The sequence below is a fragment of the Polyodon spathula genome, chromosome 1 (genome assembly GCF_017654505.1).
Source record: "Polyodon spathula isolate WHYD16114869_AA chromosome 1, ASM1765450v1, whole genome shotgun sequence".
NCBI lineage: Eukaryota > Metazoa > Chordata > Actinopteri > Acipenseriformes > Polyodontidae > Polyodon > Polyodon spathula.
The window spans coordinates 19,490,909-19,518,300 of NC_054534.1; the positions used below are offsets into that span (position 1 = coordinate 19,490,909).

General features: G+C 36.6%; 2 protein-coding genes across 2 annotated transcripts; one reads left to right on the top strand and one right to left on the bottom strand.

The window, feature by feature from the left end:
• Positions 1–917: 917 nt before the first annotated feature.
• LOC121315178 (coiled-coil domain-containing protein 112-like) lies at positions 918–7,050 on the bottom strand. Its single transcript, XM_041249226.1, has 10 exons — positions 6,860–7,050; positions 5,684–5,808; positions 5,179–5,300; positions 4,958–5,047; positions 4,748–4,823; positions 4,002–4,392; positions 2,996–3,412; positions 2,569–2,664; positions 1,766–1,884; positions 918–1,675 (listed from the first exon to the last, which is right to left on the bottom strand). Exons 1-10 carry the CDS (start codon positions 6,890–6,892, stop codon positions 1,645–1,647), a joined length of 1,500 nt encoding a protein of 499 aa, XP_041105160.1. The 5' UTR covers positions 6,893–7,050; the 3' UTR covers positions 918–1,644.
• An 89-nt stretch (positions 7,051–7,139) lies between these two features.
• LOC121315185 (THAP domain-containing protein 1-like) lies at positions 7,140–9,709 on the top strand. The gene is made up of 2 exons (XM_041249239.1): positions 7,140–7,984; positions 8,976–9,709. Exons 1-2 carry the CDS (start codon positions 7,783–7,785, stop codon positions 9,323–9,325), a joined length of 552 nt encoding a protein of 183 aa, XP_041105173.1. The 5' UTR covers positions 7,140–7,782; the 3' UTR covers positions 9,326–9,709.
• The last annotated feature ends 17,683 nt before the right edge of the window (positions 9,710–27,392 follow it).

Here is a 27,392-nt window from a genome sequence, read left to right on the forward strand (position 1 = left end):
ACCCCTGTGTCATAAAGAATCATCTCAAACTACAATCTTGATATTTCCAGCCATGATCACGCCAAAACATTGCATTATTGGTGTATTACAAATGCACTAATATCACAGGATTAGACTGACTGTAGTCCTGATTTCAGCACATACAGGTGCTGTATGGAGGGCTGTCTTGTTCCATGAACTTTGTTTGTGTACAGTAACCAAGGTAGTGAGTATTTGGGGGAACAATCAGTACTGTCACAATAATTCTAAGGCAGACAGTTCCGCTGGAATTAAGCAATTACTTAAAGCACAAACCTTATTTTTGATCTCATCATCATCACCATCATAACAATACATACATACAGTACATAAATGGTAATGTTGGGTCAATATCTATATTTAATAGGTTTGAATGCAAAACTTCAATCATTTCAAATATATTTAATAATTATTAGTTAAACATTTTTACTCGCTTGCAAAAGGTTTGTATTTGTAGATTTATTGTATTTTTTTTTTTTTTAATGTTGATGTCCCAAAATGTCATATTGTACTCTTTTTTAAAATACATATATTTACACAAACAAATCACCCCCCCCCCCCCCCCCCCCAGCTTGTACTGCACTAAACTGCTCCATACCTTGCTGTAGTCTACTACTGCTCTTAATTATAACTAATTTTTTTTTTTTTATAAGTATCCATACTCATGGTTTTTGTAATTGCTTATTTGAAATCATTCTCTACCTATCGTACTTAATACATGCTCTTAATGGACTTTACTCATATAAGCAAATATATGTACCAAGTGTAACTGATCTTAGTCAAACTCACTCCTAAATGTAACTTACTGTATTCCTTATTTTGCTCTTATTTGAAACTGATCTTACTTTCTACTGATTTTACTGTACTTTAACTGCTTATCTGTAATGTGATATTCTATGTGATATTTTGTAACAACTTTAAGTCGCCTAGCAGTAAATAATAAAACAAACCACACACAAATAAAGGCAAAATTGAGCAGTTTGTTTTGGAGTTTTAGTATTTACAAGATTGGATATGACATGGTGCAAAATACACAAAATTATTAAAAATAATTTACAACTCAAAGTGCATTCATCTGTTTGTAATGTGTTTTGACCATTTTAAAATGTTTCTCACTGCACACCAATACTTCAAGCTGGAATGTTTCCGACAGAAACATAGAATAAATCTCCATTTAGTTAGAGATCTAAGAAACTCAACCTGGCAGATAATGGATTACGAATGTAAAATGACCAGTTTTCAATGACATTCACCAATCTTCACCAAACTTTTATCATACACGCCTACCCTCAAATAGAAGTTTCAGACTGCATTCACATTTATGATCCAATAAACTCTTGATTTTATACAAATATCTTTAAACTTACAGTTACTGTGCAATCTGTACAAGTTAAGAGGACCCTCTGTATTTTATCTGTGTACACTGGTTTGTTATGGTGCTATGAATTTTCACATTTGATTCCAGAATCAAGTTCTTTAAAAATAATTTACACATTACATAATTCCAAACCTATAGAACTCCATTTCCATAAAATGTTTGATGTGCTCTGCCTTGATATCCTTTGGACTAATGCATTTCTATAGTATGGTACCAGTTTATTTAGAAGATCTCGATGTTTATTCTGACTATAAGCCTTGTCTCCAGCTTGGCACAGCTCTGTAAAAAAGAGGCAATATATTAGTAAAAAAAATATTATTAAAATGTATTCTATGTTTTGTTCTACTACATTTACTTTTTTTTTTTAACCTTTGTGGTATATGCAACAATGGTCCTCCCCCAGTTGGTCCAATCTGTTTGGTGCGTTCTTCCCATCCCTTTGTAGGTCTCCATAGTCTAGATGGGTCTCTGCTTATGTGAACTTCAACCTAAGTAAATAGTTTAGAGATATAAAAATGATATTGGAGTGTCTTGATTAATAAAAGGATATCAAATACAGACATTTACAAATATAACCCAAAAGTTTCATTCAGGAAAGAAAATGTATAGAACTCAGAAAAAAAATGTGTATTTCATCATTTCTCTAGTTACTATTACATTAAGTAATTTTTTTTTTTTTTTCAAATGAACAATTAAATGTGTTCATCCAAACTTACAGGACAGTCATGGTAAAAGCATTCTCCAAGTAGAATGCCTTTTCTTTAAACTCTACAGTAGAGACAATATTAGCCCATCTGCAAATGCTGTCACAATAGTACGTACAAATCATGAAAGGAAAACAGACTACCTAATTAGAGCATAGTATGTCAGCTTGAATAACCAACTAAAGAAATCAAATGTAAAGTCATGAATTTATAATAGATCCAACATTAGCAAGAAGTATTATTGATGCAGTTAAAACTTTAAATCCTTTGTAAACAACTTGCTTTTAAATACAAATGTCATAGTGGTGGGGTTTTACAATGTGTGCATTTCAGTTAAACCAGACATATAACAGGCTCACCACCTCCATTCACTTTTCAAAAATGAAGTTAGGAGTCCTGTTGTACCGGTTCTTCAGGTCTGTCAATTACTTTATTGTCTGTCATACGGCTGTTATTTTATAACATTACCTTCTCCTTCAACTTGGCCAGTCTGTGCTCACGCTCAGCAACTTCTTCCTCTTTTGCTCGTTTCTCCAACAGCTTGGACTCTAATTTGTGCAAATCCTGGAAAAAAAAAAAAAAAAAGTAAACATTTTAAATGATAGCCTTCACTTGCAATTGTAATACTGATCTTCTATCCAGTGTACTCCACTACATAAGGAATACTAGTTTTCCAATACTGCACAAAGACCCTTAAAAAAAAAATAAAAAAATAACGGACACCGTTAAAATCACATTTTCAAAAATCGGAGGCTTTGCAAATAAGTATATTTTACTGTTGTTTCTACAGACAACTGTGCCAAATGTGGCTACAGGCTAGGCTAGATTCAATATTTTAATATGTATGGAACATCCCCCTAATCCTTGTGGTAACAGAAACACTGCTAAGGTTTACTCTTTCTTGAAACTTGGTGATTCCTCTAGCAGCCTGTCTCCTCTTTTCATCCTGCTCAGCCTGCTCTTGCATCTCTTTTTCAAGACGAAGAAATTCCTCCTGCTCCTTCTTCTGCCGGACATATGTCTCCACTTCTAGCTTGACCTCCAGCTGCCGCTGCTGCTCCTCCTTTGCCTTCCTCCTTTTCTCTGCCTCTTCTCTGAGATGCTGCTTCTCTTCCATGGTGCGCTCCTCCTCCTTCTGCTTCTTCCAAACATGGAGTCTTGTCTGTCTGTCTTTTCTTTCCTGTTCAATTTTCTGACGCCGTGCCTCTGCATGGGCCAGCTGCTCTTGCCTCAGCTCTTCCTCTGATTTATCTTTCTGCTTCAGGAGTTCTTCTTTTTCCTGTTGCTTCTTAGCTTTCCATTTCTGAATAGCCTAGAAGACATTTTTAAATAGCTTTGATGTAAATGTATTGCCTCAAAAGAAGCTTTTTACAAAAGTAGATTAATACGAAAGATCGCAACATGGACATCAATTACAGTGAAACATAAAATAGTAGATGTTTCGAAATGTTCTACCCCTTACTATGATTTTTTTTTTCTCATACGCCTCTGCTGAATGAGTGATAACATATCTTTTTCTTAAGACAGATTCTTCATGACCATAGTTATGGCGATCAAGGTTATTGGAAATAGACCAAAACCTCCAAATACTTAATTGTGATCAATCCCATTTAAAAAAAAAAAAAAACTGACTGTACAGTATATCAAAATCTCCGCAGTCATTTATAAATATGTACAGCTCATGAAGCTTTATGTACTAACAATATATGAAAAGTTCAACAAACACTACAGTAAGTAGAAGAAGTATGTTAGTATGATTGATCTTTCACAACAACTGTAACGCCATCATGAAAAAGTATATCACCACAACAGACATCCACTGCATGCTAATATGCAAGGCTGGACTCTATAACCAGATTCAAATATAAAAGAATATCTCCATTAAAATGTGTGCCCCCTACCTCCTTTTTGTTTTCTTCAAGAAATAGAAACTCTTGATACCAATTCTCGTGGAGCTGAATATCTTCCTGGGTTCTTCCAGGCAGATACAGCAAGGCTTCCTTCATATACCCAGGCTTGCCACTGTGCTTGGTCCAAACTTTTAAGAAGCTCTGATGATCATAATCATCCCAGCCTCCCTGTCGCCCTCCAGTCTGCTGCAAGAACTTCTCAAACTCCACTACTTCAGCTGGCAGATCATCCTCAATGGTTGTGGCTAATGGTACCTTAGCTAAGAGAGATGGGCAGTTTTTTGGAGCAGCTGACACAGCCAAGGCCCATGTCTCAAACTTCTTTTCCAGAGCAATGATTTCCTGAGAGGAATTCTTCTCCTCTTTCATGAGCTCCTCATAACTGAAAAGAGACAGTTGGTCATATAAGTTATCAAAAATCCACAAGCTCCTACTTTTGTACTGATCAAAGTAGGACCAGACTGAAAAATATCACATTTCTGCAGGATGTGGCATCTAGGTACAGTGGATAAATATTATATGCAAGTAAAATATGTATGCATCAATATTCTTTTTCCTTCCATGACTTCATAATAAAAAAATAATAATTAAAAATCACTGGTCAATTTTTATACAGAATGACGCATGAACTGTTCTCCCACACATTAAGTCATTGTAAAATATGTATTAATGTATTTATTAATTACTACCTGTCACTCTTCATCATGTACATTACTATTATTTATTTAGTAACATACCTTTGTCGTTGCTCTTCTTTGAAAACATTTATGGCATTTTCAACTTCCTCCATTATTTCCTTGAGCTTTTCCACAACTATAAAACAATATTTGTTTTAATTTAAACATAGCCAAATTATGAAAATAAAACTATTCTTTTTTTTCTTCCCCATCTTTTACAATGCTTAACACAAACATTATCCTTTTACCACGACTATACTATACACATACACTCTGGGGTCGGCTTTACATCCTTCAGCTGTCTTTGGAATCTCTTTACACCGTTGTGGATTTTGGCAAGTTGCTGTTGAAGCTTAGCCTCTAAAAGAAAAAAAAAAACACAGGGTTAATGAACATGTTGTAAGGCTAGACTTCCAAAAGCTACCACAACTAGATTTATGCCTAATCTGTTTCTTAGCACCAACATCCTCCATTTAAAGCATTAAACTTACTTTCTATTTTTCTACTATTTGTCAGTTTGAGTTCCAAGTCTTCCAGTGTTCCAAACTCATTTCTGACATCTTTCTTTTTGACATAAATATGTGCATTTTGGTCTTTTTCAAGTTTTGCAATCCTGTAATTAAAACAAAGGTTAAATGACAATGAAATCAACAGATCAATTTAAAAAAAATGTTGTGCTGAATTAGTTTGGAAAGCATCAGAACTTCATTCTGCATTAAACATTTAACATAATGTATGTGTGCCCCTTAAGCAGGACCTTAGTCTTAAATGTTTAGCATGCTAGCAGACACTTTTATCCAAAGCGACTTAGAGACGAGGGCGCAAACTATGCATCAACAACTCCTGCCTCGATTTTACGTCTCATCCGAAGGACAGTAGATGCAGTGTGTACAAACATACGGAAAGTATAGAATTATGCATTTATTAACCAGCCTTTGACAGACCCAGCTATATTGCTCTGCCCACCGGACCTGTATACTGTATGAATGGACATACTGTTTTTTCAGTTTTTCTGTCTCCCGGATGAATTCAGCCTTCTTAGCCTGTGCTTCTTTCTCTCTCCAGTTCTGGATATAAAACTGTTTGTCATGATGGCCAGCGGGCTGGAAAGCGTCATCACCCTCCAACAAATAAAAGTGGATACAGGTAAAACAGATAAATACATTGACAATTTGGATTTAAATATTCAGCTGTTTAAATTTCACCATAATTAAACGACTTTTCACAATTTACTAATCAAAGCTTTATTAAGTTTACAGTAACTTATAGTTACAATAATATGCATATGGAATACAAATATTGCCAGAATGAAAAAGTAAGGATAATATAACATAAAACATAATCAGAAGTATAGGCTTGCTAATTCTTAATCAAATCGACTTTTCAAACCGGTACAATAACTCATTTCTAACTTTGGTACTAAATCCCCACAAATTGATTGACTGTAATGAATGTTGAGCTTATCTGAAGCCTTTTTTTCCTGCACAGCCCCGCTAGGCCACTAGAGGCATGCGGGTCCAGTGTCACATCCCCATGGTACTGCCTGCCAGACAGATAGTTAATAGGCAGCAAAGATATTGGTAGAGACAGTCCGTTCAAAGTTATTCTGGATCTCTATTTAATATGTATTTCGATAAGAATATACAATATGTTATACAGTAAATCATGCAGGCACAGTTCTGTACAGGGTGACCATCTGCCCATAATTGGATGGGACAGTCTCTAAATAAAGATCAAGTCTCAGACCCGGACTAAATGCCTCCAGGACGGAATTTGTCCCGGACTACTTTTGTATAAGTTAGTGATCAGCAGATGTGTCTGTCAGCCGCACGAAGAGCACGAGCACAGCGTGTGGTTTACATTAACTACTGTGCAGAATAAATGCATTTTTTCTATGGGTAAATATCGGGACATACATGTACAATTACCCCCTCCCCCTCCTAGATTTCTTATCCTTGACATTTATTATATTAATTTGCTCTGGTAACTCACACAACACAACAGTACCTAGCAGCTACCTAACGTATCAAGTCATTTGATTTTTTAACAAACCATCGTGCACCCAGTCAAAATATTTACAAAACATAAACACGTTTCAGTTTAAATGTATCAGTAAATACTATACTGAACTATATTTTAATTTTAAAAAGTTAAATATTTGACTATGTTTACCTGGAATGTATCGTTGGTCGTTAGGGCAGCCATTTTTATTTTGAATTGTAAAACTTTATTTCCTCTAAATCGTGTTGCTGACAGTTAGTGGTGATGGGGTCCTAGTTCCTGTTTGGTGCTACCTGCTTGTTACTTTGAAATGTAGACAGCTAGCCTGCAACTGTAAATATTTATAAATACAGTTCGCCGACTTTTGGATAAGTTGGCAAATGTGATATTGTTTATCAAAATATTTATTAGCGCTATATATATATATATACACACACAACTCCATACCCATTTTCAAAAGATTTGCCGTCTCTGAGTCTACAATTACTTTGATAACAGTATATCCGTACAAGACACACTTCCACAGTGGGAGCGGTCATTTTGGTTTTGGTGCAGTTCACCGATTCCCGGAGTCCCAGGTAAATCCGCTGCTTCAGCGGTGACGCACCGGTGAATTTAAGAACAGTTCGTTGAGCAACTGGTTTAATTAACAACGCACCCTATCAAATATGAAACTTTGAAAATATAGCTCACTTAACTAACGCTACCGGCGTAGTGTCTTCTGGGAATACTCGTTTATCTGGTACGCGGAAAGGTGTTTCCAGTCAGCAGAAATGCAGAGGAAAACTACAACTCCCGTCACGCATGTGAACAACATGCTGGCTTTGTATTTAACTTCCTGTCAAGTCTTAACATTTTTCTTGCTGTTGTGATGATTTTATTTGGTCACTTTTTAAAATCTACTTCAGAAAACTGAATTCGAAAACAGAATGATGCAACCTCAATTATTCAACACCACTCAGCATCATACTCAGTTGAGGTTTTTCATGTGACATTATCACAGCACGGCTCGGCAATACTGGCGGTCAGAAAGCATTGGCGGGCAGACAACTTAACTAAGGGCGGACGTTACACTTTCGATTTTACAATGCCAGATGTGTGTTATGCTGTTGGGTGCACCAACAGAAGAGGAAAAGTTCCGAGTATCCTTCTACAGGATTCCTGCTGAGCCAGACAGGAGGGCAAAGTGGATTTCAGCCATTAACAGAGTAGCAAAAACGGATTCGAACCCAAAGTCGAAGACCGATTGGACTCCAACTCAGTATACACGTTTGAGTAGTGAACACTTTATAAAAGGTTTGTATTATTATTATTATTATTATTATTATTATTATTATTATTATTATTAACTGTACGCTTAATTGTATAACCGATTGTTCAGAAATATTTATACACTTACGGGTTGTTGATTCACAGTCTTTAATTAAAATATTATTTTACTTAACTTTAATATGAAATTACGGAACCAAAAATGTATAACATATTTAAATGCGCAGTAATGAAAGCTGCATTCATGTACATTTAATTGTAGGCTACTTGAAAACTGAACAGAAATCGTTATGAACTAACATATTGTTAATGCTGTGCTCACTTTTGCACAGCATAGTTTGTAGTCTCTTGGCTTAAACGTTTACCTGTCACTCCCTAAAGTTGATTCCACAGATTCGTTACTGCCTCTTGTCTTTAGTAGAACAAAATATGTGTTTTTTAAATCCCCATCGTCGTTGATAGATTAAATGGTAGCCGTATTAGTCCAGAGATGATAGACAAAGAGAAGGAGATGTGATACATTTTATTGGACTAACTCCTTCACTTCGTTAAATCCTCATACAAAGTTATTATACTCTAGTCTGTACTAAAAATGCCATATACATTATTTTAAGCATTTGACGAAATATGTTAACGTTTACATACAAACAGTATATAAATTCTCTATATAATTCACATTAGTACTGTATTTTTTAAACAAACTATGAACATGAATATTTGCTTAATTGGTAACATCTAGGTAAAGTTTTCTTAAAAGGAAAAAAAATAAACTAGAATGTTGTTTAGTTTACACAGCAAATCACATCAAAGTGTGCTAGCGAGATTGAAAACTGCCTACGCTACTGTTTTGGGGTCATTTGTAAGTGATGTAAACAGAAATAGCTTTAGTATGAGAATTTAGTGTAATTTTGTATAAATAATGCTTCCATTTCATTTAACATAAAAACTGAAATTTCTCTGCTAATTGCATTTTGTGTACCTACAAACTGAAAATAAATACTGTCTCTACCTTTTGCAGGGAAGGAATCTGATAACTCCCTGTCCCCTGACTATGTGCCATCTATCTTCAACCATACACCTTCTAAAAGGAAAAATAAGAAGACCAGAGACACGGAGAGATTTGAGGGTAGGCAGGACATGAGGAGGAGGAAGAGGCGAGAGGAGGAGAGTGAAGGGCTCCTGGATCTGTCAGCTACACAGCAGGAGTTACAAGACCCTGTACCTCCTGTGCAGGAAGTAAAGGCGAGGGTGTGTGAAAGTGAACATCGTAGAGACTATATCCGATCTTTAGAAAGTGAGTGCCAGGCCTTGAGAGAAGAAAATGATCATTTAAAAAGCACAATCAAGTTATTTTCAAACATTCTTTAAAGATAATGATTTGAAGGTGAAGACAATGGCTGGACTACCTTCATTTGAAAAATGAAATACTACTCATTTTAGTCATTATTTAAAAGAGCAATCATCGAAAGCTGCTAAAATCGACAGACACTTTAAAATTTTGAGGCAGCACAGTCTCCGTTGCCTCCTCTAAGAAGCTTCCACTGATATAACGATGCCTCCCTTTTTATAGTGAAAGCAATTAACATTGTGTTTCTTATTGCCTTCAATTACTTGTTTTCTACTTAAATACACATAATACACAATAAATACACTTGATGCAAGATGATTATTTTCACTCCTTAAAGAGTAAGTAGTGGGATTATGAAAAAAAAAAAGTGTTATGCACTTTTACAACTGTTTAAATAATGGACCTGTAATATACTGACAACTTTTTACACTTAGAACTTTAATGTCTGTTTCAAGGCTCTTTTCAAAATGGCCACTCTAGCGCACTGGGGTTAGAGATCTGTCCTCTAAATCACTGCAGGAAGAGCGATTTAAAAATATCTTTAAAAAAAGCATTACATGAAGTGCTCTGGCTTTTCTGTTCATACCACATCATGGATCGTTATTGCTGTGTTACCTGTTTCACAATGTGGGCAATAATCCTTACACTATCAGCGCACTAGAGCGACCATTTTGAAAAGGTCTTTGAAACAGACTTTAAAGTTATGTGTAAAATGTTGTCAGGATGTAACAATGAAAATAAAAATTACAAGTACGTTATTTAAACAGTTCTAGCAACATGTGGGGGTGTATAACGCATTTTTTCAGAACCCCACTACTTACTCTTTGAGGATGAATTTGTAAATAACTTATTCTAAAATAAAATAAAATATTTACCTAGCTTTCTCTAAATGTATGTTGCAGTGGCATGCACTTGTAGCGCTTTCAATCCATTCCTGTCAAGGGGTTTGTTCCAACCAATTATTGAATTGAGCTGAAGAGAGCCTTGTTTTATTTACCTAGGTGTTCAAGTAGTTAATTACCTGTTCGGAACATGAAAAAGAGCCTCCCATGAGTAGCACCGCAGCACATACAGCAGGACACATGATCTTCCAGCAGGGGGTGCTATTGAGATAGTTTCACAGCTGAATGTTTGTTTTTCCAAGCAGGTTTAGCAGCCTATTAAATCTTCATAACAGTTTTTGTTTGTTCTTTATTTTGGAATACTGTGGTTTGGTGTTTAGTGGTCTTTTTATTTTTTTTTTTTTTTTTTGGAGACCTTTCTTGCATTGACCTGGTTAATGAAGCACCTTAGATTGTGTCCTGAGGGATTTACCATGGCAGCTGTAGCACATCCTTTTTTTTGTCTGCCCTTCAACACACATGAATAAAACTGGATTAATGAAACAGACTAGACTCCTGCCACTTGCCCACAGGACCCTGGTTTGGATCCCAGCCCTCTCAATATCTAATTGAGCAGTGACAGACTGCACACTAAGACTTCATATCTGTCATCCTATAGCAGAACCATATTTGACTCTTGTGTGTGTGTGTGCACTTCTCCCATTTAAATGATTACTGTCTCACCATACCTGCATCTTGTCTTCTTGATTGGCTGATTTCAGTACTAAAAATAGAAATGATGCCAGCCAGGAGAGTTAAGCACTTAAGCGTCTGGCCCTGTACCACTGACAAAAGGGGAAGCATGGTTTCAGGACTTCACAGTGAGATTGATACGTTTAGGGCTTGCATGCATCTACTGAATTGCAAAGACACATACAAACGCAAACATGAGACATGTACACAGCAATACATGTGTACACAATAACTGTTTCTGCTTAACACTGTATTCAATAAAGACAACATATTTTGTGCTACTAGATTTAAATTGATATAACAGTAACATTTAGCACAAAAGCCTAATGTAATATTCATAATGCAATATTTATTTTTGTTTATAAACAGTAAAAAAAAAAAAAAAAACTTTAACATAAAACTTTAACAAAAAACATTTACCTTGACAATTATTTCAAAGTTCGTTTTTGATTTCACAGCCTTCAAATCAAGATTATCATGACTTATTTCTGTTAAAATTACACAGCAGTCTTGACTTGTGCTGACACTGTTTATGAGGATTCCTTTTCTAAAGGTGTAAACCACATTCATAGATAAAAACAGAAAGACTGTATTGTACTGGAATCATTTGTCTTTTTATTTTATTTTTCTTGATCAGGTTGAAATGCCAGGTACAGCCCAATGTTTCTTTTCAATTACACAGGCATGCAAAACAGCTCTGTATGTTGCAGAAATCTAGCTACAAGAACATGAAAGCCAATAAGTGCTGGTATTTTAAAGTACCAGGAATGTTGGTTGCACAACTTGGGGCTGGCAGCTGACAAGACATGCCTATCACATGGCTGATCCCCACCTAATTTAGAGCTATGCGTATTTTCTCTTGAAGAAGCAATATTTATATATTGAACGGAGACGAACATTCATGGAACTCAATGTAGTTATAAAGATTGATATGAGTTGGATAAGGTAATTGAATTACATTTTTCCATGTTGTTAACCCCCTGTGATTTTTTAGTGCTCAAATCAAGGCAGTGAATAGCCAGACTATAACAACCTACTTGCACACGGCCTTGTGAGAATATGTTAAGCCCACGGTGCTTTGTTTCCTTTTGCTCAATTTGATGATTCATCCCGTAGATACTCATCCACAAACCCTGCTTAGAGCTTTGTACTTCAGTTTCATGAAACTAGACTATAGCTCCTCTGGAGAGTTTTCCTTCCTTTTGTAATAATACCAATAACCCACAGAGCTAAATGGATTCTAATTCAGAGCATCACTCAGACCATTTTAACCTCATTACGCCATTATCTCTTTATGTATTTTCTAGCTCTGGCACTCATTAACTTGCACAGATTTAAAATATGAATATCTAATATGTTAGAGGTTTTTTTTTTTTTTTAAATTATGTTTTACTTAATGTCCTTGGAATTAGACTGTCAATAACGAAAGATCAGTATCTCTGAAATATCTTTAGTTCAGCTCAACTCAAAGGGAGGTACTTATATTTCAGATTAGAGCCAGGTGTCAGTGTGTTGGCTTACTGATAATGTAAAATGAATATCTTTTAAAAATATTCAGTTTTGCCAAAAATCCTTTGTAGTCTGCAGTAAATGTTGTGTTTTTATTTTAATTTTAAAATGATACTTTGTGTTTTTTGGTTCCAGTCAGTATCCATTGCTAAATATATTGGTGAAAAGTAGACAGCCTTCAAGTGTTGAGCAGTTGAAACAGATCTGTTGAGAAGCATCGCAGAATGTAACCCCCAGACTTGTATGAAAGGCTTGTAAGTTGTACATGCTATGCCAAGTCATTTAGATATTTTTTTACAGCCAAAGGAGCTTGCATGTTTGCACTTCTTAGCCAATAGAATTGCTACCTCTTTCCTTGCTTTTTAAAGATGTACTGTATATATTGACACCCTCAGGTTTAAAATAATCATTTAAGTCATTTAATTGTCTGAATGTATAGTACTGCTACTGGGTAATTAAACACCTAGCTCTCAAATAAATCATTTTCAGAGAATACAGTGTTTTTACCCATTACTCCAAAATGAAAATTAAAAATATCTATTGAGTAAAGAAAAAGTTTAATCAGCAGGACTGACAGCCATTCTGTGAATCTTCTATACAATTCGGTATGACTTGCTTTGGGATTAGTGTGGCATCTTGAAAACGTGTTCTAACATGTACAAGCTGTTTATGCAATTCTTGTTTTCACCAGCCTCTTCTACCGCTTGAGTTAAATTACATTCAGAACTGGAAAAATGTGATGTTTCAACTCCAGTGTTAAAACATTAAATGTTAAATATTCCATTTTAATCAGAAACAGCAATCAGTGCATGCATTAATGTTGAAATTAATAAAAGGTGTTGATACTTGTGGGCACTACTGTATATTAGTGTAGGTCTAAGATGGATTTAAATTGAAATTTTAATTGTTGTTCTTTGTTTATTGATATTACAATTTAAAGTATGGTTAGTTTCAGCATGTCTATTAAAGCTGAGGTCCATGAGGTGTATTCTATATATCATTAAACCAGTCTGTAAAACCCAGGCGCATTCCCATAGAAATCTGGGCTTCCATCAGTTCCTGTCTGCATTTACATATCACATAATGTTTACATTCATCACATTTTTGTATAATTTCCATCTAATGTAAAATGTCAAATGTATTCACCCCCTTGGACTTTTCCACATTTTATTGTGTTACAACATGGAATCAGAATGGATTTAATTTTTAAATTTAATTAAATTTTAAGTTTTTGCCACAGATCAACACAAAAAAGTCCGTAACGTCAAAGTGAAAAATAAAATCTACAAATTGTTCTAAATTATTTACAAATATAAGTACCCCAATGCAATGGTGAGGTGACATTTGAACTGGGCATTTCATATTGAATAGAAAAACGGACACCCGCATTTACAGTCTATGAGCAATCTGGTGATAACTGACCTCAAACACAGCATAGCTAGTCAACATGTTTATCTGTTTAATGTCAAATTATTATCTTAATGGTATGATAATGAAGTATACATGTACTCACATAAGTAAAGTTTTTTATTGCTAAATCTCACAAAATGTTAATCAGAAAGATCTTTAGCAGAGTCATGCTACATTACACCAAGAGAGATCTCTTAGATGTAGTTCTCAATAAGTTATTGCTTTGATAAGTTAAGTTAACGTGGAAGATTTTGCAGGAGACACGAACGGGTAAATGGCAACAGAGATAATCTTTATGAAAGTTTACCACAGTAATGGTTCAGTTTCCCCATGTTTTTCTGATGGCTATGCTCTGTATTTACCAGTTTAACATGGTTTGCTATGTTTGTTTTAATATGCTTTCCAGTACTTGCCTATGCTTTACCATGCTTTCAGAGTGTTTTCTTACACTTTGCTATAATTTTACTATGGTAAGCTCTTTTAAGGGGACTGCTGCAGCAGATGTTAAAGTATAGTAATTGTAGCCAATAAAATAATTAGTATTAGAGGATAGCTACCTGTGTGTTATTACATTGGCACTCCTTGGATTGGCGAGGTAATTGGGGAAATAAGTTAGAACCAACCTGTGACACTAATATTTCCAGCTGCATGCTTAGCAATATATAGCTAACCTATAGAACCCCAATCTTGTTCAATGACCCATTTATCTGATACAACACTAATGGCTGGCTTAGGCTATAGTTTTATCTGCAAAGCTGTAGTTTGTGTATCTGGAGGATGTTGTACAGGTGTGGTAGGAATGAGTTCAAGTTTATTCCAGTCAAGACCTGTTGTTTAGGTTCACCCATGCTTCAAGGCATTTTCTAACACAGGAAAATCTTACCATGACTTTATTTTAAAACAGCTTGGGTGTTCTGAGTAAATAATAACACTTGCCAATTAGATTAGATTCCACTCAGTAAATCAATATATCTCTGCACAGTCACATAATCAGAAACCGTGTGTTTTCACTCCTGGGATTCAGTTACAATTCATTTTTATGAGGCATTACATTTTATGTAGTGTTTTTCTATTTGTCTACATAAAAGTATCTGTGTCTACCCATGTTTCAGCAGCTTAAAACTGTTGTTAAAAAAGGACATGGGTGAGTCACCTGGTGAAGGCACAACTGCATGGTGATACACTGTTATACACTCAGAGTAAACAGGTAGCTGGTTTATATCCTGGCAAAGTCACTGGATATTACACAGAGAGTGTTGCATTAGGTGCTCCTGCGGGTTGTGGAGGCAAAATCAGCAGTGACTGGGTCACCTCGCCACACTACATCAAGCCTTTCTGTCCTCCAGGGGCTGGCAGCTTGCTGTAAAGAACACGAATTCTCATTAATAGATCTCATGAGTTTAGTGCTGTAACAAAACAGAACGAAACTAGGCCATAGAAATTAATCATAAGGACCTGCTAGGTTTTTATAACCGTCCTTAACAGGTTTCTCCAGCGGGTCTGTTAACAAACTTGTACTTGGAGAGTGACACCTTTTGGAACTAAATTCTTTGTAGACGAATCACTCTGCTTTCAATACGTGACTGCAAGTAATGCTTTATGCTTATAATCATCCTGTCATCGTGTCATTTTAATAATACTACTCTACCACGGTGCTGAATGGTCTTGGCTGACAAATAACAGCTATTTAAGCAATCAAATACAGTTATAGCACTCGGTTCAATGTACAAAACTGGTACAGACTGGTTCATTCTCAAAAGGTTGTGCGCGTTAGTCATGTATTCATTATGCAGGGTCCCTCCATTTTTTTTTTAGCTGTGTAAATGGCACATTATGTTAGTATACTCTGATTCCATAACTAGGGGGTAAATCATCTCTGTGTTGAAGGAACATCTAATATAATAAAACAGTATGTAGGCGTTTTTAACCATTTTCTTCAGTGAACTATGCCTGTTGCTTGCGTCTTTATAGTAAGATAGCTAAATATTTTATAAGAGAATAACAAACAACTATTTCTCTTATTTCTTGTTAGTACTGTTTTGAAAGACATGCAACTGGATTTCTTTTTTTTTTGTGTAATCTTTTTTTGTTATTGTTGAAAGGGTGAAAGGTGCATAATAGCTTTGCAGGAAGAATTGAAGTTATTATGTCCAGTTACAGTATTATTGCATTTAAAGTTACACATAAACTCAACTGAACTGCAGGCTGTGCAGAGACTTAAAGAAAACAGTCAAAATATTGATATATTGAGTAACCTAATGTGCATATTTATCAACCTATTTATCTCTGTTCATGGATTCAACTAACAAAGTTTGAATCCTATTAAAGACAACCTAAAAAAATATTCTAAAAATCTTGTGTCAATCTCTAATGTTCACTGCTCTAGTTTGTCTACAGCAGTGTCTCTTTTAATATGTTGTGTTCCAGGACCTTGTCCCACCAAGGTCCCTAATTATTAAATTGAACCCCTTGCATTAAGATAGTATAGGTACTTACTTAGCTAAAATAAAAATATGTAATATTATTCATGAACCATTTCTTTGTCTTTTCTTCCTTTTGGCTTTTTGTGATTTAAACTTACAGACACACCTTTATATTCTGCCTGACTCACTCAAGTTTTCTCTAGTTGCCTTAATGATATGCAAGGTGTTTCCCAGGAAACAGGCAATTTTAACAACATGATTTCTATATCTGTACTTTGGTTTGTTTTCTGTAAACTACCACACTGCTCCAATGGTTGAATATAAATGAGGGGCTAACACAAGTCAATGGCTTAGAAAAGGACATGTGGTCCAAACACAGCTCAGACACCTCTTTGTGTGAAGTGTGGGGACAGTAATGAGCACGTGCATACATATTATATTATATTGTTGTGCAAAATGAGAGAAATAAACATTTTAACATGGCTTGGACTGTGCAGTGGTTGAGTTAAAATGGCCCTTTTGTTTAAGTTAAATAGTCCAGTTTAAGGGATAAGAATATGAAAATAAATGTAATTTGCAAGTAAAAGGGAAATATGAAACAGGTGTAGTTACTGAAAGTGCGATTAAAGCATAATATGGACCTACTAAATTAAATAAGCATTCCTTATTGCAACACAGTGGCAAATTCTCACGTAGGACGAAAACAATTCCATAATTTTCTGCCATTTTCCAAAGGACTCGCTGAAAATCGAATTAAGAAATATATCAAAGTGTAAAATAATCAGAAACCACTTATGCTTGAGGTGTGATTTACAAGTTACAAGTGTGTGAGCAGGGAGAGGGTTAAAAAAAAAAAAAAGAAAAAAAAAATGTGCGGGTGTCATTTGGGTTTAAGGGTTTAATTAATGATATTTGTGTTAATTGTTTTATTGTTAATTATCCCCTGCACCTGGCTATCATTGTAAATTTGAGCCAGGTGCAGGATATTTAAGAAAGGTAGCCAGTTTGTCCAGGGCTGTTGAGGAAAAAGAAGCAGGAAGGTGTGTGTTCTGTTTCTGAGCAGTCACAACGGTAGGACTCTGTGTTAAATTGTGTTTTTGTGTACCAGTAAACAGCTTAGCTGTCCAGTGTGTTAGGTTGGGCGATCCTGACTGTGTAGTTAGTGCTCCAGTGGGAGCTAGGTGTTTATTTTGTGTTGTTTGTTTCCTTTTATGTTTTTGTATTTATTAAAAATAGTGCGCAAAAAAAACTTATTTCTGTATCCTGGGCCCTGTTTTATAGGGGAAATGAACCGTAGTGAGTGTTAGCTTTATTACAAAATGTTAATATGATTTTTTTTTTTTTTTTCCTAATGTCCCTACAGGTAAAAAGTGGTCTAGATCACAGGATGAAAGGGGTCTTGTACAACAGGTTTAAATTAATGCAATAGACTGATTGTGTTGTGAAATGAACTGGTCTTTAAGATGTGTGGTTTAGTAAAACAGGCAGTTTTACTGTAGCGATTTTGGTTAACGCAGGCAGGTGCCTCACACAGGTGGAGGGCGGGCACGAACCCTGGACCTCTCGTACTAAAGCATAGTGCCAATACCACTGTACAAGAGTCTGGTCCTTTTGCAAGTATATCAGGCTTATGTCTTTGTGTCATTGCGTCACCTACCAGCCCTGCTGCTGCCTTCCCCCATGCACACTGCACAATGTTTAATTAAGAAAGTATATATTTTATATCTGATCTTAAAGGGATGCTTTATTTACATTGCATATTTAATTCTATAGATCATGTCCTATTTTGTACTGTATACAGTGCATATAGAAAGTCTACACCCCTATCAATTTTCACCATTTGTTGCCTTATAGCCTGGAATTAAAATGTATCAAAAGTTGGGTTTTTTTATTTTGTTTTCTCATTTATCTACATATTCTACCCCACAATTTCCAAGTGAAAAAATATTCTAGTGATTTTTAGTAAACTAATTTAAATAAATAAAAAAAATAAAAGCTGAAATAGCTTGGTTGGGTAAGTGTCTGTCTCCCCCCCCCCCCCCCCCTTGTAATAGCATTCCTAAATTAGTTCATGTATAACTAATCGCCTTCAAAATAACACACAGAGTTAAGTGGCCTCCACCGGTGTTAAATTGTACTGATTCACATGATTTCAAGATAAATGTGTGGCACCACCAAGGCCCTGCCTAGATCAGGCCATCCCTCCAAACTGGATGACAGAGCAAGGAGACTGATCAGAGAGGCTACCAAGAGACCAATGGCAACTTTGCAAGAGCTACAGGCTTTTATGGCCAAGACTGGTCAAAGCGTGCATGTGGCAACAATATCCCAAGTACTCCACGAATCTGGCCTGTATGGTAGGGGGGCAAGAAGGAAGCCATTACTCAAGAAAGCCCACCTTGAATCCTGTTTGAAGTATGCACAAAAAAACACTCGGGATATTCTGTAGCCATGTGGCAAAAAGTTCTGTAGTCTGACGAAACTAAATGGAACTTTTTGGCCTAAATGCAAAGCGTTATGTTTGGCACAAACCCAACACAGCGTATCACCCAAAGAACACCATCCTTACAGGAAGCTATGTGGTGGTCGCGTATTGGAGAGAGAAAGGTTGCACTCGCTAACCAAGGGGGCGTGGCATGTGAACTGCTCCTTTGTTATGGTTAAGGACATACTGCTGAAGGACAGTAATAAGAAAACCGTGAGTGCTTAGTGTTTGTTTGTTTTGTCGTTTTTAATTGTACTTGTCTGTTCTTGTTTGATAGCTAACACGTACAAGGAGCTGTCGCAAAAGGCCTGGACAACGCTGCACGACTGTTCACCTATAAATGTATTTCATCACTCGCACTTAAAGCACTCACTTTGGTGTGGCCGTGTCTGTGTATGGTGTGTATTTACACTATTATTGTTTTAGGACTGAACCCCTTTGGTTTTACTGAGCAGTACACATCACTGTGTATTACCAGGTATTATTGTTTACAGTTGTCAAGTGACTTTGGATTATAAATAAATCACCATTGCACCATGAACGTTATTGTTTGTCATTCCTTGAGCATCGCATCACTTCTACACCTGCACACTGCAGCTCACTTTGCCACAAACCCTTATAACCTTATAACCCTAACCATAGTATTTTTGCGCTTTTTTTCAGCAGTTTTCCTATGCTTTTCCATGTTTTTTTAATATACCATACCATACCTGTCTGGACTTTACAGTGTTTACCTATGGTTAACTATGCTTTATCACTCTTTGCTGTGTTTTTGCTATGGAAAACTTTTATAAGGCAAAAAACAAGGAATTAAATATTTAGAAATCCTTTATGGTGTAGTGTCCTTTTAATTTCTATATGAAATGTTCTCTGCACTTTGTTTGCACCCTGGTGACTCTGAAGTGTCAAGTCAAGAGTCGTATAGCATTTCTACAGGCTCTGCCAAGCACTAGATCAAGTTCTTGTGCTGACAGAGTTAATGTGCTCTCAAATGTTGTTCACCAAAATTACGAGGAGCGGTCACAGTAAACATATTTATATAAGTATCACATCCCAAGTCCCTTGCACTCAAACTTATTGAATCAGTACTCTTTTTATTATGGTAGATTTCAGTAGCAGCTGTAGATTAGATTTATAAGCCATCAATCCTGTGGTTGTGAACTTTAACGCATCAGCAAGTCACTAACTAATCGGCACAAAGCCAGCCATGTGGAAAAACACCTGGGTGCATTGCAGTAGACAAGTAATGAAAAGAAATGTCAAATACAAAGCAACAGGTCCAATCTGCAGGCACAATCGGAACACAATCATTGCAGTTTTTGTGCGGCTTGGCTACAAGAATGCCTTTGTGGGTTTCGTGAAATGGCTGCTGTAATGGAAGGGCCAATGGAGATGGGAATGGTGGTGTCTAGCAAGTTTAAGTCTGTTCCCTGGCCTCACAGTCATAGCAAAGGGAGACCAGCACTTCAGTTCTAAGTTTCGACATGAGCATTGTATTTCATGGTATCAATTACAAATGTACAAAGGGGGGAGCAATTTGTTTTTGTCACAGGAAATTGATTTTTAAACTTACAAAGAAGCATCACAGAAAAAATCACAAAGACCTCTGGAAATTTCTGATTGTAATGCTTGTGATGTTTGACTTTTATACAATAGCCTATATCTAAAATATGCAGTAAATTTATATTCTGACAATAATCTAAATGACCAGCTATATACAGTTCCACTCATTGGTACAGTATGGTACAGGGCATACTTTTGTTTTTAAAGCCGAAAGGGTTTTCCTATTCCTTTTCTTTTTGCGTTATCCCATTGTGCCTTTTGCCCGATGACTGCTGGCAGATTATATGAATAACAGACTGCACATGAAGGGAGGAATTGCTTTTTTGTCATTTCAACCAAAAACAGTAGATTAATTTGAGTAAAAACTCTGATATCAAATATTTCTGAAAATATCTGTGCAAGTAATGTTCTCATAAGTGTAAGCATGATGTTGTGATTACAGTGGGTACTATAAGTACTTCTTCAGAGGGGTTTGATATTTTAACACATGAATCTGCAGTTCCATGTTAATTTAAGCCACTTCGTTACATGTGCTTTGGCTAATGTAGAATTTTCCTTGCACATTTAAAAAATATAAACATATACATCACCAGTCTGGCCTTCCGGTCAACAGATAGTTTGCAAGGTAGAAGGACAGACTTTGATGGATTCTCAGCAACTGAACCAAAAAAGTTTCTTTAATGCTTTTCCTACAGTTCCTAGTTATTTTCATGAGCGCCTATCCAGGCCTGACAAACAACGCAAACAGTGAGATGCTCAGAAAACTGTTTGGGTGATTATCTTCCTAACATCAACAGCATAGCTGTGTGGACTGAGGGACTGTGAAGCAGCAGTGAACCCACAGCTGTCAGAGTTAGCTTGGTTCCCTGTCAGTTAGGCAGCTCATTCTGGAACACAAGTGCTCTGTTTGGGTTTAATGAGCAACAACACAAAGTACCTCCATTAGGGAATAATCGTTTATAGTCTACCAAGCAATGCCTCCTCCTCTTGTTAACAGTGTCAGATCAGATCATGCCAGTTTCTGCAGGCTTTTTAATGAGTCCATGTGATTCATGTGATGTCTTCTCTATGACAATTATTATAAACCCTCATTGTGCTTGTCCAAACTATAGCTTTGTACAGTGGTTGTATTAAAGTTCTTAAAAGTGTGTTGTTACTGGCATACGAAATCCAGCTGCAAGCATGTAACCCCATTTATGTGTCTGGGTCCGGCTTCATATGGTGATTGATAGAATGACATTCTTCTAGTTAGGCAATGACATCTGAACAAGCAGACAATGTTGTTACATAATTTCTACAATGGAGTTGTTGTAGACGGGCACTTGACAGATTCAGAAGGTCATAACTTTATTATGAAAAGCCTTGAGGATGTTAAGTGCTAGTGTAAAGTTACTTGAAAGCCTGAAAAGGTTTTAATCAGAGCTATGAATTGCTTTTAGGTTACAGAAGGGAGAGTTTAACTACAGGACATGTGAATGAATACACAAAATCCTAATGGAGCAGTACACAGCCCTGTAATGATTATCCTTGTATGTGGTGGTATTGTTCCTCAGTGGTCTAGCTTGAGCCTGTGTATAGAGATGCAGTGGTTCTTTTACCATCTTTCACGAAAATGCTGTTGCCTGCTGCTGCACACAGCTATCCTGCATTGTTACAATTTCTGACTAGGATCTTCATCTGTGCAGCTCCATCAGTCTTCTGTGTGCCACACTTTCCTGCTGCTGAAATTGAATTCAAATCTAAATACACTTTAAGGAATGTGCGATGTAAACAATAAGAGTCTGGCTTTGTATAGCTTTGTGGCAAAGTGCCCTGCCCCTGGGCTATTTATTTGTGTTGTATAGTCATTGGTACACAGAATATAAATGGGTCTGTGTAACACAGGTGTTTAAAATGTATATTTGTATTTAGGCATGAGGATTGCACAGCACTTCACGTGTAGGTAAAATGTAATAATATGTGAGCACGGGGAATTACACTTTTATTAATTCGCGTGCAGTTGTTCCGAGACTCCAATTGAATGATTGATTAGCAATCGAGTCTTGGTACAGCTGCATAAAAGCAGCATGTTTTTACTCACTCAGGGTTGTGTGTTCGGTGAGTGGAGAACGGGTGTGAAGAGGAGAGAATTAATAATAATAATAATAATAATAATAATAATAATAATAATAGCATCTCACTGTGTTTGTCCGTTCGTCCGCTGTTTGTTAGTGTCTGTTTCGTGTAGTGTTAATCTGTTTTATTTCATCTCTTTGTTTTGGCTACCAGTGCCATGTCCTGTGTTTGTTCATTCATTTGTTTGTTTATTTTGTGTTGGTTCCTGGTTTCTGGTCTGACGTCACCCACTGCAGCCGTCTTTTGTGACAAGCTGCCATCGCTGAAACACCATCTACGTAAACTTGCAGGCTTAGTATACCTATACAGTTTACTGTATATTATGCATACAGTTAAGCCTACTTTACACTCACAGGTTATTAAAATAATAAATAGCATTACAAAAATGCAATTTCATTAATTAACAAACATATAGCAGGGTGTAACTTTGTGTTCCTTATTGAGAAAGCAGCTTTTAAAAGCTAGCTTTTTGTTTTTAAAGGTATTTTCGATTTCCAAACAAATAATATTAGTGTGCCTTAGCTGGCGTGTTTCATGGATTCTCTTCCTGTCTCAGCTCTTTATGGGGACTGTAGCATAGCTGGCACCAGTGTACCCTTTCTTCAGTGATGAAAACATCCAGCGGTCATAAATTAAAAGGTTTTATATGAGAATCTGATTCCTTACAGCGCTGGCGGATCCCCATGCGCGCAATAGACGTGTTTCCAATATGATGACGAATGTCATTTATAGCTTTTCATCAAGTGAGCTAATAAAACGCACCTGTTGATATGTAAACCCAATTACATTGTTAAGGATGGGAGAGAGTTTTATTTCCCAGATGGATTAAATATGTGCACGGTGGGAAACAAACATTTTGTGAAAACTATTTAGTGAATTAAAGCAGGATATGAAGCATCTACTATAACATTGCCAATAATGCCAGTCATGACCATTTGTAAAAATAGTCCTCTGTTTTCTCAGTTGCCCTAGTGCAGAATGGCATGCTGTTGTGCTCTTGGTGCCCATTGTGTTTTCAGCGGCTCGGGTGCGTTCTCAGACCCGTCTCATCCTTTCTGTTCAGATGAACTGCAGATGCCACTTCTGCTCCTCCTTTAACTGAAACAAAATTCAATTTATGGTGCTGTTCTGATATTAAACTAATTCAGAGCCAAAAAGATGGAAAATAGAGGTTAACAGCGTAACATATGGATCTGGTAAATGTATTCAGTTAAACGTTTATTTTGTTTAATTTTAAAGTTACCAATGCTGGTATAAAATAAATGGTAAACAGTTATAATGCAGATACATTAATCAATCCATGGCAAACCGTAAAATGAGCATTAAGAAAACCTCTGGTGAGTCTGCATACATTGCTGTGTCGTTGGGTATCTGCGATATTCTTTATTGAAATTAAGCTAACACAAGTATTTCCATACGTCCCAAGAAACTCTTAGTAATATGTAGAATTCCGTAGCTTCTGTAATATAAAGACCTTTATGGAGAACCTGGAATCTTTTAGGGGTTTGCCCTGTATACACCATACTTGTATATCAATTTCTTAACACACTATAACTTATATGGAATACCTTATGTGGAACTCTTTCACTCAAAATGGCAGTCAGCTAGTGCAGTCTAGGAAAAATAACTCCACTAAACACAACAGCTCAGTTTATCAGCCCAAGTCTTTGGTATACCAGTACGAAATCCTACTGCAATTTAATTCCTTTACCATTTTCAAAATGTCTTTAACCTTTCATAATAGAATTAGTTTTTGTTAATTTTAATGAGGAATTTGTGGTAAACATATACTGATACACAAATAGACTGAGCTAATGATTCCCAAGACACTACTTGAAATGTAGCACAGAGGGAACAGGGGGGTTTTGTGGAAGTGGAGTAAAAGTAAGTTTAGAACAGAAGGTAGGAAGCACTTTTTTTACAGTTAATAATGCATGAAATAGCCTACTAGGTGAAGTAGTAGGATTTACATTGGGAAAAAAAGACGAGATTGTGTGCTTTTAAATTAGTTCCCTCCAGTAGGGGAGTTTACTAACAAGGGATGAACCTTGATGGGCTGAATGGTCTTTTCTCGCTCTCAAACTTTTATTATGTTCTTACAATCTAAAAAGCACAAGGGCCCGATTCAATGAGAAAAGATTAATCGCTTCATTCGCTCATTATTTTATGCAAGGTTCATACATTTATTCAAGATATATTTAAAAAAAAAACAGTAGTGATCACACAAATGCACTTGGTAATGGAAATGTTTGCAGCTTCAATATCTGAACATGGATTACAAGACCAAATTGTTAGCATGAATTAAAAAAGAAAAACCTTAAGCATGGCTCTGTGGAAATCCAGAAAATTAATAAAAACATAGTACCTATTCTGTATGTTGTTATGGGGGGGGTTTACATTTATTTCATATCTTGCCTGGGTTAAAGCACATGCAAGCAGAGACTTGCTCATTCCCACACTTTTCCGGAAGTTGCCAGTGACAATCAACTGATTGAAAAAGCCTGGAGATTGACTGCTGGGACCTGGTGTGAATCAACAGGTGGACACACTCGTTCTTCCACTTCTTTACAACTGGCAGGTTAGATAATAACCAGTTTAGAGGGGATTTCCATTGTTAACATACTTTGAACTGACTTTGACCAGCTTTCCATTGTCTCCCAAACTATCTGTGCTTCAGACCCTTTAGTTTTGTGCAACCTGCTGTTTATACTGAATCCTTGTATCAGTCTCCCTTAATTTCTGCAATTTCACTGGATCTGACAAGCCACTGAATATATAAACACTGATGTTAACAAGTCTAGTGTGATAACAGATTTTAAACAGAATTGTACACAGTACACTATAAAATGCATTACCAAAGTCAAACCTGCAAGAGATACTGTATTCATTTTAAACATACTCCATAATGTAAAGAGTCAGTCCCTCCGTGAATAACAGGGAATACCACTTTATTAATCTACATACAGTTAGCCCTCTTAAAGCCCCAGCAGCTGTTAGGAGTTCCAGTAATGCACACATAATGTGTAGCAGTCCACCCTGCAGTTTTTAAAAGATACCAGAGATACGTTGCGATGCCTGATATTCCTGGAATTATTACATAAGGTAATACGAGTGTGGGGTTGTGCTTGAAGGCAAAAGTGCTCTGTGTAGAAATATTCGATCATGGCTGCTTGGATTTAGTGTCAGGGGAATGGGTTATTTATCTGAAATAAAGAAATAGGAGCACGCTGTAAAAAGCATGTGCAGCAATGTTCTGTATTCACAGGGTGCTAAAGGATCAAATAAATGTTCAAAATTAAATAATGAAACGCCAAGCATTCACCAAATGTCAGCTATACAAACTTGATGTCTGACATTTGGTGAGTGCTTGGCATTTCATTATTTAATTTTGAATATTCATCTTAAAACCAGCTGGCGTGGGACACAGCAGAGAATTGGTTCAGCACCTTTACTGGTAACTGGGCACCAAATAAACAGTTGGTGCCGTTCAAGGAAGTTAAAGTATTGATTGATCCATTTATGTAATCACTTAAGTACTGATGCAGTGGAAAAATACAACAGAGCAATGATACCTAGTAGGCAGAAGCACCAGACAATGGGTAGCATGCCTTGATGTTTTTAATGTTACCCTTAAGATGTAGTGCACATCATGCCTATGGTAATTTACCAAGTGAGTTCCGCCTTTGCACACAGGTTCCCTAAACATCACTGGTGCTGCAAAGTCACTTACAATAGGACCTCGGTTTTACATCTCATCCAAAGGAGAGCACAAGGAGGTTAGGTGACTTGCTCAGGGTCACACAGTGAGTCAGTGGTTGAGCTGGGATTGAACCAGGAACCTCCGGTTAACAAGCTCCTTATGTTGTGGCTACCTTGTTTTGATTTTATAGGTTTAACATTACTTTCCTCCACACCTGTTGTGACTTTATGTTTTTTAATTAAAAAGCAAAATGAGACTATACAGATATGATGATATAATGATGTATATATTTTTTTTATTTAAACTTTTAAATGATGTCCTCTCATGTTCCATCTCAATCCTGCATGTGTCAAGAAGCAACTTTGAGATTGCCGATTACCAACTGACAGTACATCCCATCAACATTTATTTTAGAAGGTCAATTATTAAGGTAGGGATCAGCACTGGCTAAGCTGCTCCAAGAAAAAATGGGTCCATTCTGAATCCCTTTACTGTAAAGTCAACTGTTGTCTAAATTACTGTATTTGCTGTAAACCTCGTTTGGGATTGTATTTACATGCTGACTGGCCAGTTACAAGCCAATAAGTATTTGTTCCATTTCCCAGCTGTAAACTGGTCACCAGTAGTTGCTTGAATTTTCAGCAGGGAACTAGTTTACTTTTAGAATTTACTACTTTATTGGGATGTGTGTTGGGAAATAGCTTTCCTTTCCATACATCTAGGTACTTGGATTTAGAACATGATATTTATTATAGTTAGGGCCATTATATGATGACATTTGCAAACGAAGGAGTGCTTTGCCCACAAATAGAAAATACTCCAATTCATTTGCATTCATGATTTCCATTGCATGAGAATAGATGTTAAAACTTCATGCTGATTTGAACTCGGCTCTCGCCAAGATAAGCACCAACTATGATGTAGCTTTATAGTATAATGATGTAGCTATCCTTCTGCCTGGTGTTGATGGCTGAAGTGTAATGCTGGCTCCAGGGATCAGCTTATTTTGCCTCCCCAGCGTTTCAGCACACACAACAGCTGCAATGCTGGCTCCGGGGATCAACCACAGTGTGGTCTCCACAGTGCATCAGCATGACAACTGCCTGGATTGAGCTAAGTAGGGTTCATCTCTGGGGTCTTCAAGTGGACACTTTCCATCCTCTATGATCGTTGACTAGCCCATAACACCTCAAGAGGGCTCGACAGTGATTCTGGCATCCCAGCATCAACCCCCGCTGTCCCCCACTCAACTCAGCCCAGCTTACTTACCCGTACATTAGCGTTGCTTTATTTCTGTTGTGCTTGAGA